At 41.6% G+C, this 13,642-nt stretch overlaps 1 protein-coding gene across 5 annotated transcripts; it reads left to right on the forward strand.

Moving 5' to 3' along the window:
- Window positions 1-106: 106 nt before the first annotated feature.
- ctxn2 (cortexin 2) lies at window positions 107-8,594 on the forward strand. Of its 5 annotated transcripts, none has more exons than XM_084363134.1 (3): window positions 107-196; window positions 5,704-5,839; window positions 6,732-8,594. In XM_084363134.1, the coding sequence occupies exon 3, from the start codon at window positions 6,801-6,803 to the stop codon at window positions 7,044-7,046; it is 246 nt and encodes an 81-aa protein (XP_084219260.1). In that variant the 5' UTR covers window positions 107-196; window positions 5,704-5,839; window positions 6,732-6,800; the 3' UTR covers window positions 7,047-8,594. The 5 variants fall into 5 exon arrangements, with proteins under 5 accessions (XP_084219260.1, XP_084219262.1, XP_084219261.1 ...); XM_084363135.1 differs by lacking the exon at window positions 107-196 and adding an exon at window positions 203-396; XM_084363136.1 differs by lacking the exon at window positions 5,704-5,839 and having other exon boundaries at window positions 134-196.
- Window positions 8,595-13,642: the final 5,048 nt, after the last annotated feature.

A 13,642-nucleotide genomic window follows, 5' to 3' on the forward strand; every position in this document is an offset into this window, starting at 1 on the left:
CTTTTTTTTGGCGGATTGCAACTCCAACGTTTAGTCCACCTACCGCCCTGGAGGGTGTAGCACAGGGTTCACCTCCACTGCGAGATTTGGGAGATGTTGCTAGGCAGCTTGGGTGAATAGAGAAGATCACAGTCGAGGAACAAGCGCAAATATAATGGGAGCATTTTTAAAAGATTGTGCACATGATTGATCTGAGGTGAGTGGACACTTTCAGGGTTTAGCAAGTGAGCCAATGTGTAACTGTGCGCAGAGAGTGACCCCTCTGATGGATCCATATTCGTGCTTCTGAGCTGAACCAAGACCTAGAAAACAAAATCAAGACATATGCAGCCCACTAAAGCAGTCTGACTGATGCACAAGACAAAGCCAGAGCATCTGAAGTATCTGCTAGAAGCAGTAAGTCCCTGAATGTTGTTATGCTAATGATAGAGTGCAGAATGAGCCAAGCCAATTCATCATTCCTGAAACTATTGATTGATGCACTTTTGCTCTGCTGGAAGAATAATTTCATTTTCTCTATACAATATGCTTCAACATTTGTAGAGAATCTGCTCAGCAGGCCTGTGCAGCAGATTCCACAGCCACAACAAAACAAAAACAATTTTCAGTATCACATAAAGTTGATTGAATTCCTGTAAAACAAAAAACTTTGACAAAGTTTTTTGACATATGAGGACAAGAACTGTTTGACCTTTAAAGGAACAGGAACAAAAGATGAAACTTTAGTCACCATCTCGCCTTCATGCAGATGGAAGTTTGGGTGAAGTTTTGTAGTCCACAAAACATGTCTGGAGCTTCACAGATAGGCAGCCTTCTTGCAGAATCTCCTAAACAAGGGAAGTAGATGGGGACTTGTTTCCTCCACACATCTCCTCAAATCTTCACTGGAGCTGCTAAGCTAAAAGCACTAATGCACATCCTGTCTGCACGAGCTGTGGGTAGATAAGGACTGGATGTTTTGGGGGGAATTTATCCTTTAAGGCCAAAAAGTTTTTGTACCTTTTGATAATGGTGTTTAAACTGTAGTCCTATGCTGCACAATAGTATCATTTACACACCTAGCATACATGTGTACATTAGCAATAATTCAAAGCAAGTCTTTTTAAGTGTGAGGCTTAAGGGTACAGTACTGATAATAGGGGGGAAATGTAGATATTGTAAAGCCACACGTTACAGTTAATTCACACCAGATCTGCAGAGTCCAAAAAGTGATTTTAAATGCATCAGCATCAGAATCTTCAGTACATCTTCAGGTGAGCTTCTCTGGCCCAGATGTTTGCTATGCTATGGGAAAGTGTCTTATTCATATACTGATATTTTGGGTTGCATGTTATAGCCATAAATTCAACAAATGGTGCAACCTTACACCTGGAAGTAAATACATGTCCCTCCATCCAGGAACAGGTTCCACTGATAAGTCAGGTGTGATGAAGGACAGATTGCAACAAGTTTTAATTACAGCATGGATAAGGTTGACCTGTAGCATAGCTGTGAAGTTAACCTTTAACTTTATGTACAGTACATATTTTACTCTGTCAATAAAAAATCAGGTCAATAAAGTGACAGTACACTGCCTTGATGGCTAGCATACATCCAACAGATTAGTGTTGCTCAATTCATGTCAAGACAGCTGAAATATAACTTCATAACTTCAGTTCCCTTACAAAGAACGAACAGTTCGCACTGAGTTGCATTGAGTTAATGTTAAAGCCTCCCACATAAAGTTAAATGGGAGTGTGACTCTCTGCACAGCACTGACAAAAGTTTAAAGTCAGATTTATAATATAATTTTTTTTTTTGGCAGAACCAGACTAGGCCGTTAGATATGATTTTTCAAAGTAGTTACTAAAAGATCCTCTTCCTTGCAAACTGAAATATCATTTACTTGAAGAAACATGAAGTTGTTTTTACAACACACCGAACAAAGACACAGTCAGAAAAGTTACTTCACCCTTTTTCAACCAACAATAAAGTCACATTGGAAACTCATGATTAACAAGCGTTTTTTAGCTTTAACTTTGCATCATGAAGTAAATGTTGATTGCACAACATAATGGCTGTAGAATAATGACACCATTGGCGTTTAAAAATTGGTTCCCCTTAAACCTCACTTTAACTGTGTTATCACTGCCATCGAGCACGACATCTCCCATATAAATGAAGGCTGACTGGCACTATTTCTGTCTGTTTCTAACGTCGGCAATTATTACTAAATAAATGAATAAAGTCACAATTGTCTTGTGTTGCGACTCTACAGGAAAAGTTGTCCATTTCCACTTGAAATGTTTTGTTTATTTATGGTGTGAAAACCACAAAATAACTCTGAATTTTCCAAAGAGAGATGCCAAAATGTTTGTGTTCATCTGTGAATAGTCTTATGAGCAGTTACAGCAGTATTTCTATTTTTTGCACACTATGATGTGTACAATCACCTGCAATATGTAGGATGTATACTGCAGTGTCTTGTTACAAATTACAAATACACTTATCAGTTATATAAACATAAAACTCAAAATGCCGTTATGGGAAAATGTATGCAATTAAAATACTAGTTATTATTTAAAAAATACCAAAAGATATTCTATAAAAACTGATATTATTATATTTGAGCCATGTAGTCGCCTCAGTATGGGCTGGAATTGGTTGGCCAGCTGTTGAAGAGCTCCGCTATTAAAACGAAGTCATTTTTTTGGGTTATTTAGTTCATAATTCAAGTAACTTTGTATTTACTTTATCTGATCTTTTAACTCCTAATTCAGCTTTCTATGATTTTGCATTGTTGGAAAACATCCAACATATTTCAGATATTATTAATGATTAACCGATAATTGATTGTCAAGGCAGTCATCTATCAATTAGAATAGAATTTGCATTCCTAGGTTTGATAATAATACTGTAGATTATTATATTTACTCTAAAAAAGTCATGCCATCGTTTTGTCTAACTTACAGACCATGCAAATTTAATTAAGTTGTCAGCCTCCGGAGAATTAGTAATTGCTGCAATCAGGCTAATGAGGAGGATGAATAAAGTATCTAAAATCTTTGTAATTTCACTGCATCTGCCTTTATACTGTCTTGTACAGATTGTATTATCACAAAAGGGCGTGGTGTAGAGTTCATTAACATTATAGGGGGATACCGTGAGAGCAGTTCACAGAATCATGGTTTTATAGTTCTCAATATCAGTTTTGCTGCTGAGATAAAAAGTCTAGCGATCTTTATCCTTATGTCCTATGAACACTGGGCAGCATTCGAATATGCTTTATGCAACAGGTTTAGACTGTCTCAGCAGTTCTTCTTCCAGACACAAAGGAGTCCAAAGCACGTTGGCATAGCTTGGCACTCAAGTAAAAGCTTAAATTGCTTGTTATGACTATTGACAGATACGATAAACAGAAGTGGCAAAAGTAAACACCGTCTTTACTCAAGTAGAAGTACATATACTTGTGTAAAAACAGACTGTGGTAAACGTAGAAGTACTGAATCAACTTCTTTACTCAAGTAAAAGTAATAAAGTACAGGCTCTGAAATGTACTCAAAGTATCAAAGTAAAAAGTTTCCCTCTGAAGACATTTCTTCCGGCCATTTCTGTGCAAAGCTAACTGAAACTCACCTCATATTCATATAATTCAAAGACTATTAAACTTAAAAGTTAGAATCAGTTGTATTTGTCCCAGCTGTTCCTAAATGCACCACAAAGATAGTTGATTGTTGAGTCTCATTCCCAGGACGTCACGTAGCCACATTTTGTGTTGGTAAAGCGTCCCCAGCGGCAACAAAGTGAGAAAATGAGAAAATCCAGGCTGAGGGCTGCAGGGTCTCTGCAGATACGAGACACTAACCAATCAAATCAGTTTTATTAATATAGCCTAAAATCCCAATCACGCTGCCTCAGTGGGCTACATCGTCGATACAGCGAGCGACAGCCTCTGTCCTTAGACCCTCTCGTTAGGAAAAACTCCCTCTCTGCCTGTTTCCGTCTTCTTACGTCATTTTGTCTCACTACGTCTGCTGTGGGCAATATGTACTGGTGAATGTTGAAATCAGTCCTGTGATGTTGGGAAGGCGGCGACGCAGCGTGCAAGGACACAAAATCAAACCTCAAATGCGTTTAAACTAAAGGAACGAGCCTGTTTTGAAAATGTAAGGAGGAGAAAGTTCAGATATTTGTGTTCAAACGTAGGGAGGAAATGTCAAAATACTCAAGTAAAGTACAGATACCTGAAAAATCTACAAAGTATTTGTACTTTGCTACTTCCCACCTGTGACGATTAATGCTATATCAGCACAGGTCCTCATGTAAGTTGTTGATGTTCTGTTCATGTTCACATGAATGATCTTATGAAACAGCAAACTCACCACAATGGTTTAATAACAATGACAGTTCACACTGTCTGCAGCTCGGCCTCATCACTGACGATCGCACACTATTGCGCTGTGACCCCATACTTTTCCATTTCGACCTTGTCTTTTAAATTGACACGAGTGCAATGAGGCGGCGTCTAAAGATTGCATTGTCTGTACAGTGTGACATCTCCTCATCTAATTTGCAAGTGCTGTCCTTGAAATAAAAAGGTGCTTATGAGTGGCTGACTCTGGTGACAAATCACAGCGGTGCCACGCTACCTGTTCCTACTCGGTTACAGCCCGGTGTTGACAACACAGCAGGGCTAGGTACGTGCTGATCCAAGGAAGAAGGACAGTTTAAAAGACACTGCAGAGGCATAAAAGTGTGAAGCAAAAGTAGATGTGAGGGAGGGAATTCACCTCTGGGAATTTGTCTGCTGTTTACAACCCAGAAAGAAAAATGAAGCTATCTTTACCACTTTTAAGTAACGCTGACCACCTCCCTCATGGCATGCCTTATCCTTAGATCCGAGTCACTGCACCACTGTGACAGAAACTACATCGCTGATATGAATTTGCGCTGCATAACAACAAAACAGATGGCCGGACGCTTCACTGCTGCATTCTGTTACAGTGGGCGATCTCATGACCTGCTGCCTGTTTCTCTCCCTCACAGTGATGCTTTTCATTCTCTACAGTGAAATCTATTTAAACACCAGTGTCTTCTCCTTTCACCGTGCCCAGGGAGGGGGCTTGCGTTCGTGAAGCCTTTAGGCAGTAGGGTCTAATTCAATTTGACCACAGCAAACTGCACCAATTAAAAGCGCATCATCAAACCAGGCTCGGAGGATAATGCTGTGCTGTACCAAAAATACCTTTGCAGCAGCATTTACTGGCCGGGAGCGGTGAGAGGCGGCATTTCCCCTCCTGGCTAAGCCGTGGTATTCCTGTCACATTTTGGCGGAGTCATTTTTAGAAAAGCCAAATAAGCCGGGGAGGGGAGAGAATGAAGAGAGGAGGAAAAAGAAGAGGCGGATTGCTTGTTTATGCTGCTGCATCCGTCCTGGTGTTGCCGAGGAGGAGGAGGAGGAGGAGGGGGGGCAATGTTGTGAATGAGTGAGGCAGCAGAGCAGCTGAGTGAGACTAACAAGTGGTTGCCATGCAGCAGGAGCAAGCGTGCGTGCTTCTGGAGGGAGAGATAGAGAAACAGAATGATAATGAGTAGGAGGCAGCAAGTAAGGGAGCATGAGGAGAGGAGCTGTATCTCCGAGAAGAGACACATATCATAGCTTGATCCTGCCTCTCTCCCCCTCTGCCTCCCTGTTTCTCCCTCTTTCTCTCGCTCTGTGTTTAGATGAGAGGCTAGCGTAGCGCATCCAGAACGCCAGCGATGGATGGATTAATGGATACGTGTCTGAGGACTCCGAGGAAGAGGAGTTGCTCGCAAGAAACGGCAGCAACAGGTCTGTAAGGATGGAACGATAATGACGGTGAGACGCCTGCTTTTTCTCCCTGAGACATCCTCGCTAGAGAATCTGTCAATGCAGTCTCTCTCTTTCACCCTACCTCACCCTCCCTCGCTGTCTCCCACACCATGCATACTTGTGCAGCGTCCTCCTCAGCATTCTTCGCCTCTCGTCTGTCTTCCCCAATTCTGTCTGTTCATTCCCCCCGTCCCCGTCTGTATGTACCCTCCCTCTCTCCCCTCCCTTCCTCTCACACGAGCCACCTGCTGCTCGTGTTCATGTTAAAAAAGATTTGGGAGGAAAGAGGATGACAGGAGCAGGCATGCACTTGTGTGACCACACCAGCTCTGGGATCATGTTTCGGTCAATCGCCGCCGCTTTCCTCTCTAATGGAATGACAGTGTCTGGCACGCAACAGGTAGAGAGCCCTTTCTTCTAAAGCAAACATACGTGGCGTCACATCTTCATGAGACGAGGCGCTCGCATTGACACCTCCGCGCTTTGCCTATGTTCAACAGCTGGCTATGCACTGCGACACACTGTAATTCCAGCCCGACTTAAAGGAATGTATCCATGGCATTGGCTCGTATCCCTTGAACCCGTTTTCCTGCAGTCTCCCTCACTCTTCTGTTCGTGTTTGCCTTTTGTAATTTTCTGCAAAATTCCCAGAGGGGCAGAGTGAGGGAGAGAAAGATCGAAGTCTCCGGACATCTGTTTGATACCACATTCAAAAGAGGCTATTTATAGAAACCTGTAACCCCTCGTGCTTCATGGTCAGCGCCTTTCAAAACATTTAAATTGTTTCTCATATCTGCGCCGTTGTTTCTCGCAGCCTGCGCAGTGCGTGCATTATATGTGATAACATGTTGATTCAATGAATTCTCTAACCTGAAGCCGTCATGTCATCTCTGCCCAGGTAACATGCAGGCTTCCAAACGCCTGACCCTATCAGAGGAGAGATGAGGCACCTAGATGTTGGTTTACCATGTGTAGCGTCCACTACAACCACTCCCTTGCTGCCATGAGCGGAAACGACATGATGGCGCACTCTCTGACTCTGGAGCAGAAGACAGCGTTTGCCTTCGTGGGGATGCTACTGGTGTTCCTGGGGCTGCTCATAGTAAGGTGTTTCCGGATCCTGCTGGACCCCTACAGCAGCATGCCTTCCTCCAACTGGGCCGACGGTATCGAGGGGCTGGAGAAAGGGACGTTTGAATATGCCCTGACTTAACGCAGGGACACGCACATCCATAGATGTCCTCGCAAACAGAACTGCCTATAGATATGTACACACACGAATACACACGCGCAAACACACACAAGCCCTGCACAACCATTGCACCTGACACTGACACGCCATTAAGACATCTCTCTGTGACGGACCGAGCCAAGAGACTGAAGCTGTGTATGTTGTTAAATGTGTGTGTGTGCCGTTAGTTCAGAGCCAGTGTAGAGTCTCTCTACTGTATGTGACTACATGTCTGTTGTTGTGCGCGTCTGAGCGAGTGTGAGGCAGACGCTGTGTCATATTCTTTGCCCTTCTGCCAGGGGGTGTGCATTTCAGCTCATCGATTTACAAGGAAAGCGGCTGAAGCTCCCTTTAACCCACACCTACAAGTTGAATGTCTGTAGAGGTGGTTAGAGGTGGATGCTCGTGGGACAGGGTGGGGATTTTGGGTGCAGTGGGATTATTCAGATGTAGTTTGAAGACTCAGGGACAAGATTCCTTACGTGAAAACAGAGTGGTCGCACCTCTGCACAGCAGAGCTGTTCTGCACAAGAATGTATCTGGTTGGAAACAGGGTATTACGTGTAACTTGTGCTTTGTGGATAAATCAAATCCAGTCTGTTGGTGATCCAAAGGAATGCTGCTGCTGCCGCTGCCGCTGCCGCTGCTGCTGCTGTGTGTACAGATTGGTCCTTTCCGTAGTGTGAAAGGCATTTGAACAAACTGTGATTTACATTATGGTGTTACTGTTTCTAAATGATGCAAAAACAGCTCTCAGAGTTTGTACTGCTGCTGTCTGTGAGTGATGGTACACTGTGTGTCGCCACAGTTACATGTCCGAGTGAAAGGAAAAAAAAAACCCAACTGTTTACTTCCGACAGTATGTCTGCAGAGACGTATGATAATGTTGATTTATGGACTGCCAATTGTTCCGTCCGTCAAGCGTTCTGTCTAAAGGTTGGCTGATTGCAAGCAAGCCAAAGAACTTTGAAGGGAAATGCGGATTACAAACTGGGAAGGACTCTCTCTCTCTCTCAGCGCTGCTAGTTTTCTAATGACAAGGATAAACTCTCACTACCTGCCTGCAGAGGAAAAGGTCACATGGAAAACAGGGGTGGGATGTCTGTCAGCACTGCACCTGAACATCTTTTTCCTCCCGTTTCTCAGCCATCCTCACCCTCCCTCACCTGCTCTCTTCCTTGCCGACAGAGGAAGACAGGACAGTCGGAAAACAGAGATTCGTTAATACGGCAGACCGGTCGAAGTCTTGAGTGTTCCTTTGCTAATTTCTACGGTCTACGGTTTCTCCTTAGTGCTGTGAATCTGCCTTACTGTGACCTTCAATGGGTTTATGTGCCTTCATCTAGAAACATTAGAGCACCTGTTTGTGTGTGTGCATGTGTGTGCGTGAGCGTGTGGGCGCGTGTGGCATATCATGATGACAGATAATGCATCTCCTGACCTGTTGCTTGCTCAGCTGGTGGTAGAGTTTTCTCATTGATATAGATTTGATTCAATGATGTGAAATAAATAGAATTTCTTCACTTTAAATATGGTCGGTCAAATCTTTGTTTTGTTTTTTTTTTGTCTGCAGCGCACTTCAGGTAAAGAATAATGTTTGTGAGATCAGTTGAGATCAAATTGGCTGGGTACTTTAGGTGACAGTTCTTGGTTAAAGGATTGCTGAAGCTCAAATCAGAGCTTTTTTTGTTGGCAGTAGTCGTCTGACATTTGCTGCAGCACAGACAGAGTGGGACTGAGAGGCTGCGTTGTAGCAGCGGTTCCCAAACTGAGGGTCCCGACCTACACTAGCATTACTAGCATGTTCTTCCAGGCCTCATGGGAACTGTCGCAGTTAGCTTGAATACTGGCTTGCCTCCTTCGCTCGTAGGAAGCAGTAGATATAATGTAGAATGCTAACATAGACAACACCTGTAATTTGTTATCCATGTTGAATTTTCTTCTGGAAAAAGGAGCACATGATATGGGCATGGCCAATCAGGGATGGACATGTCATGACTCTTAAGACCCGATCAGGGAGCTTTACTGTTTCCAACGTCTCTGTTTCTGCTCCTTCACATTTAAATGCAACCTGTTTTTTTAACTAAAACTGAGCCAGCAGCATTTTCAAAAGTCTCCGTTAGGGTTCATAAAATGCAGGAGTAGTGCGGATGATAGATTTAACGAAGCAAAACTGATAAAACATAAACATTATTGTGGACATGTAAGTTTTACAGGGGCTGCAATTTTAAAAGTTGTATGAAAATGTTTTATCTCAGCATTCCTTTTATTTCAGCCAAATGAAATAGTTTTTTAAAGTTTGGATTCGTTATTTAGTATTAAACTTAAAAAAGTACGCAGTTAAAACAAGTAAAGCACTAATAGAACAGTGGCCTAGCATTGAGGTAACGCTTTATGATAACCATCATTAATAAATGATTAATTTATAGTTTATTAAACTTTAGTTAATTGTTACTTCACTGTAAAAAAAAAAAAACAACGAAATGCTTTATAAACCATTCAGAAAACACTGAATCAGGCTATTAAATATGAATGATTATAATCTTCATTCAAATCGCTCGGTTCACACAAACCTCCTGCAGTAATAGTGTTCACAATGTGGGTTCATTGGACAGCTTATCAGGTGTTCTGTTGGATTATTCTTATGCATTGAATATAAAATGAAACATCCACAAAATATGTCACTTGATAGAATAAGGTGTCCCTTAGGAACCACTGCATTGAAGCACTACTAAAAGAAGAGGTGGTGAAAATGTTTCCAGTCACACTGTAGAAGTAGATTCTCACACAGGCCCTCCTGATGTGCTTTATTGCACGTGTCGTCGTCTAGAGAGAAAGGAGCTACTGTAGCAGCAGAAGGCGACACATGCAGACATCCATTGACAGTCCTGTGGTGATAAGGCAGGTCCTGATCTGCAGAGCCGACCGGTCTTTCCTCCTGTGGCCAGCTGATACTCACAGAGGCCACGCCACCGTGCACGCCTCCCCTCGGCACACATCATTTGTCAGGAATGCAATCATTATTGCGCCATTATCTCTGTCACCTGTGTGACATCCTTATCTCAAATCTTTTTTTAGTGGAAAAACACACACTGCCCTTTTCCTCTTCAGCCAGCAGGCCCAGTAACCTCAGAGGAAGAACTGACCCGACCAGGAACAAGTGTTATAAATCTATCAATTTTTAACAAATGTGTCTGCATTCCATTTTATGTTCATGTCTCAGCATCTTATGTTATCTGAAATTTATTTAAGATAAATTACTTTCCCTTCTCTGATCGGATCAAAAGCAGTGACAACTGACCTCATCTTGGCATCCGAGAGTAAAAATTATGAGGAAACATTTCAGACCTGCAACAATAAGTCAATTAATTGATTAGTCAAAAGTCGTTCATTTGCCAACTATTTATATAATGATTTAATAGTTTCAATCATTTTTCAAGTGAGAATGTGAACTTTGAGCTGGTTCCAGCCTCTTAAACGTGAGGATTTACTGCCTTTCTTTGTCATTTATGGCAGTAAATGAAGAGTCTTTGGGTTTTGGATAAAAGAAGAAGAAGAAATCTATTAATCATGAAAATAATTGGCAGAATAATCAGTAACTAACACATTTCACAGTTGCAGTTACACTGTGCATATTTCAAGTGATCCCCTAACATTTTTCTGCGTGCAGCAGCAAATAGCAATCAGGAATAATCCAAATGATTTGAAATATACTCTTTTGTAATTCCCTTCCTTTAGGGACACTAATGTAATTCTGCTCGGGCTGCTGCATTTACAGAAAAGAGGAGCCGAGCGCTTACAGAATCTTTGTTACATAGTATAAAACCAATGAGTCAGCTGAATAGTGAACCTTAGCTTTTGCTGATTATCAATCATCAGTTTTATTGCTATTGGTCTTCGGACCTCACATGCTACGTCCTTGATTTATTGTGATAAGACCAGAAGATACAATAGCCTTTCTATTACCGAAGCAATCCAAACAGCTCTAAAAGTGCTGTAATATACATCTGATGGTTCTTTTAGTGCAGCAATTTCCAAAATTAGCTCGAGGCAGTCAAGTCAGTGAAGTGGTGAACACTGTAGTCAACATGTTTCTTTTCTTTTATTGAAACACAATAGCTGCGACCACGTCTGTGCATGCATTCATGTATTCACACACACACACAACCTCACATGGCACCAACAGTTCATCAGTTCAGAATCGGCCGATCTTCGGCTCGTGACCAACCTTTCCACATTTCTCTTGCAAGTCTGTGAATCCCATTGGAAGTAATGAGCCTTTTTGCGTAGGCCCCTCCAATTGCTACGCCCCCACTTTTATCCAAAGCATGAACATAAACAAACGCCTTCACACACACTTGACCTCCACGGCAAATTTCAGCCTCGTAGGACAAAATCTATAGCTTCCAAAGGATGGGGCAATATGAGTGGAGCAGCCGACAGAGCTGCTGGTCGCAGCAAAAAAAGCTATTTTTATCCTTTATGTACTTTTTCAGATTCACACTACAAAAAAACAGTTTCTCACCAGAGAAAGTGGAGAGTTCTGCTGCTGCTGCTGCTGCTGCAAATGTTGACCAAGGTGACACAAACTTATTTCCGCTCCTCACAGGCCTGCTCTGGTGTGGAGCCTGAGCTCAGGTTGTGGTGCATTTTGGACTTAAACATACTGACCACCTCTCTGTAGGCTGATAGGTCAATGATTACCTACCATGACATCAATTACTATATTATTAATGATTCTAAAGTTATTATGTTTAATAATTTACCATCAACTGATTCAAAACTGCTCTTGACTATGGAGTAATGTGCTCAGTTCTCAGATATCCTTTTGTTTAAAGTAAACGTTGATTTCAAAATGTAATTGCTCTGGAATCTGGACACCATCAGCATTTAGATTGGCTCCCTATAAACCTCGACTTCACTATGCAATTCTGTCTGCCAGCGGGCACAAAATCCCGCAGGAAACTGAAGAAATGTTGCCAGCCCGACTGGTGCAGCCCGGGACCATTTCTATCTGCCTCATGTCTCCAGAAGCAATCCATTTGTCTTTGTGACGGAGGCGGCAATACCACTTGGAAACGCTAAAATGTGTCTGTTTCCACTTATTCCAGACATAGCACATATTATTATTTAAAATGAATAAATTAGAACAAATAATAAGGATAAGGATCTTTATTGTGTAGTACCTTTCTTAACAAGGTTACAAAGGGCTTGTACAGTGAAGTAAAATCAAATACTGTACAGATGAGTCGAAATGATGCAAATACACAACACCAAATTAAAAACATAAAAATCGGTAATGCCAAAACATTGACAGACAACATTTATAACTATAAGTACTAAGCCAAGAAAAACAGGAAATTGACTTGACCAACCTGCTGCCTTCTAATTTAAAACACAATTTGATAATTGTTTTTTAACCTGACGTAGTTGGGCAGGCTGTTTCAGAGTCTGGGGGCATTTAAAGCGAAGGCCCAGGCGCCGTTAGTCACCTACCTAGATTTTGGGACAACCAGCAGAGCCGTATTTGAGGACTTGGCACATATGAGACTAGGAGTTGAGTGAGGTATCTTGGTACCAGACTGAAGAGCTCAACAAAATAAAATCTTAAAAATGATACACAAAATATTTTTAGAGAATTATATACAGGAGAGTTTTTACATTTTCTAAATAATCATGAAAATCAAATGATTCAGTTAGATTTACTTCAGTGAAACATTACTGGAGGACAAAGTATGCGCATGTATTAGAAGGGCTGGTTTAGAAAAGTGCCTCTGACGGAGCAGGCCACGGTCCAACAACTCTGACAGTCCAGAAGTATCGCTGTAGTGTTGAGTCCAGACTGTGGGATAGCTAGCAGAGCCTGAGGATCTGTATGATATATGTGGAAGTTTTACTGCATGAGGTAGTTCTTCTCTTTCTATTTTGGGTTCACTTGATTTGGTCTCTGCAGGATTATAGCGCAGAGCAGCCATTAACCCTCCACACAGAGATCCTTCTCATTAAAACTCCCGTTTGTTTTTTCTCTAACTTCTCTTGTTTGAAACTTAATGAGATCAGTGGGTAGAATAAATTCCATGAAGATTTCAGTTTAAAATCCATATCTGATTAGTTTAATAAGTAATGGGCACTTCAGATTTCTCCTTCTGCATTTATTATCCTAAATCATATTTTTCTTTTGCACTTCAGTATCGATCAAACAGGCGTTGGGTTGTTCTGATAGCTCAGTTTGGTTTTTTTTACATTGTTTTCTAAATCATTTTGTGTGTGTACTTCAGGGGATATCAGTCAAAATGATGTTTGTTTATCCATTAAAATATTGATTTTATCTGTTTTTGCAAATGAACTCTTCAAGTTTTTCAAGAAAGCATCAGAGGTGGCAAAAGTCAACACAATCTTTACTCAAGTAGAAGTACAGATACTTGTGTAGTAATAGAGTACAGGCTCTGAAATGTACTCAGTATCAAAGTAAAAAGTTTCCCTCTGAAGGACATTTCTACTGGCCATTTCTGTGCAGAGCTAACTGAAGCTCACGTCACATTAATACAATTCAAAGACTATTAAACTTAAATTGAGGA

The sequence above is a fragment of the Pagrus pagrus genome (genome assembly GCF_965226575.1).
Source record: "Pagrus pagrus genome assembly, chromosome: 1".
NCBI classification, from domain to species: domain Eukaryota; kingdom Metazoa; phylum Chordata; class Actinopteri; order Spariformes; family Sparidae; genus Pagrus; species Pagrus pagrus.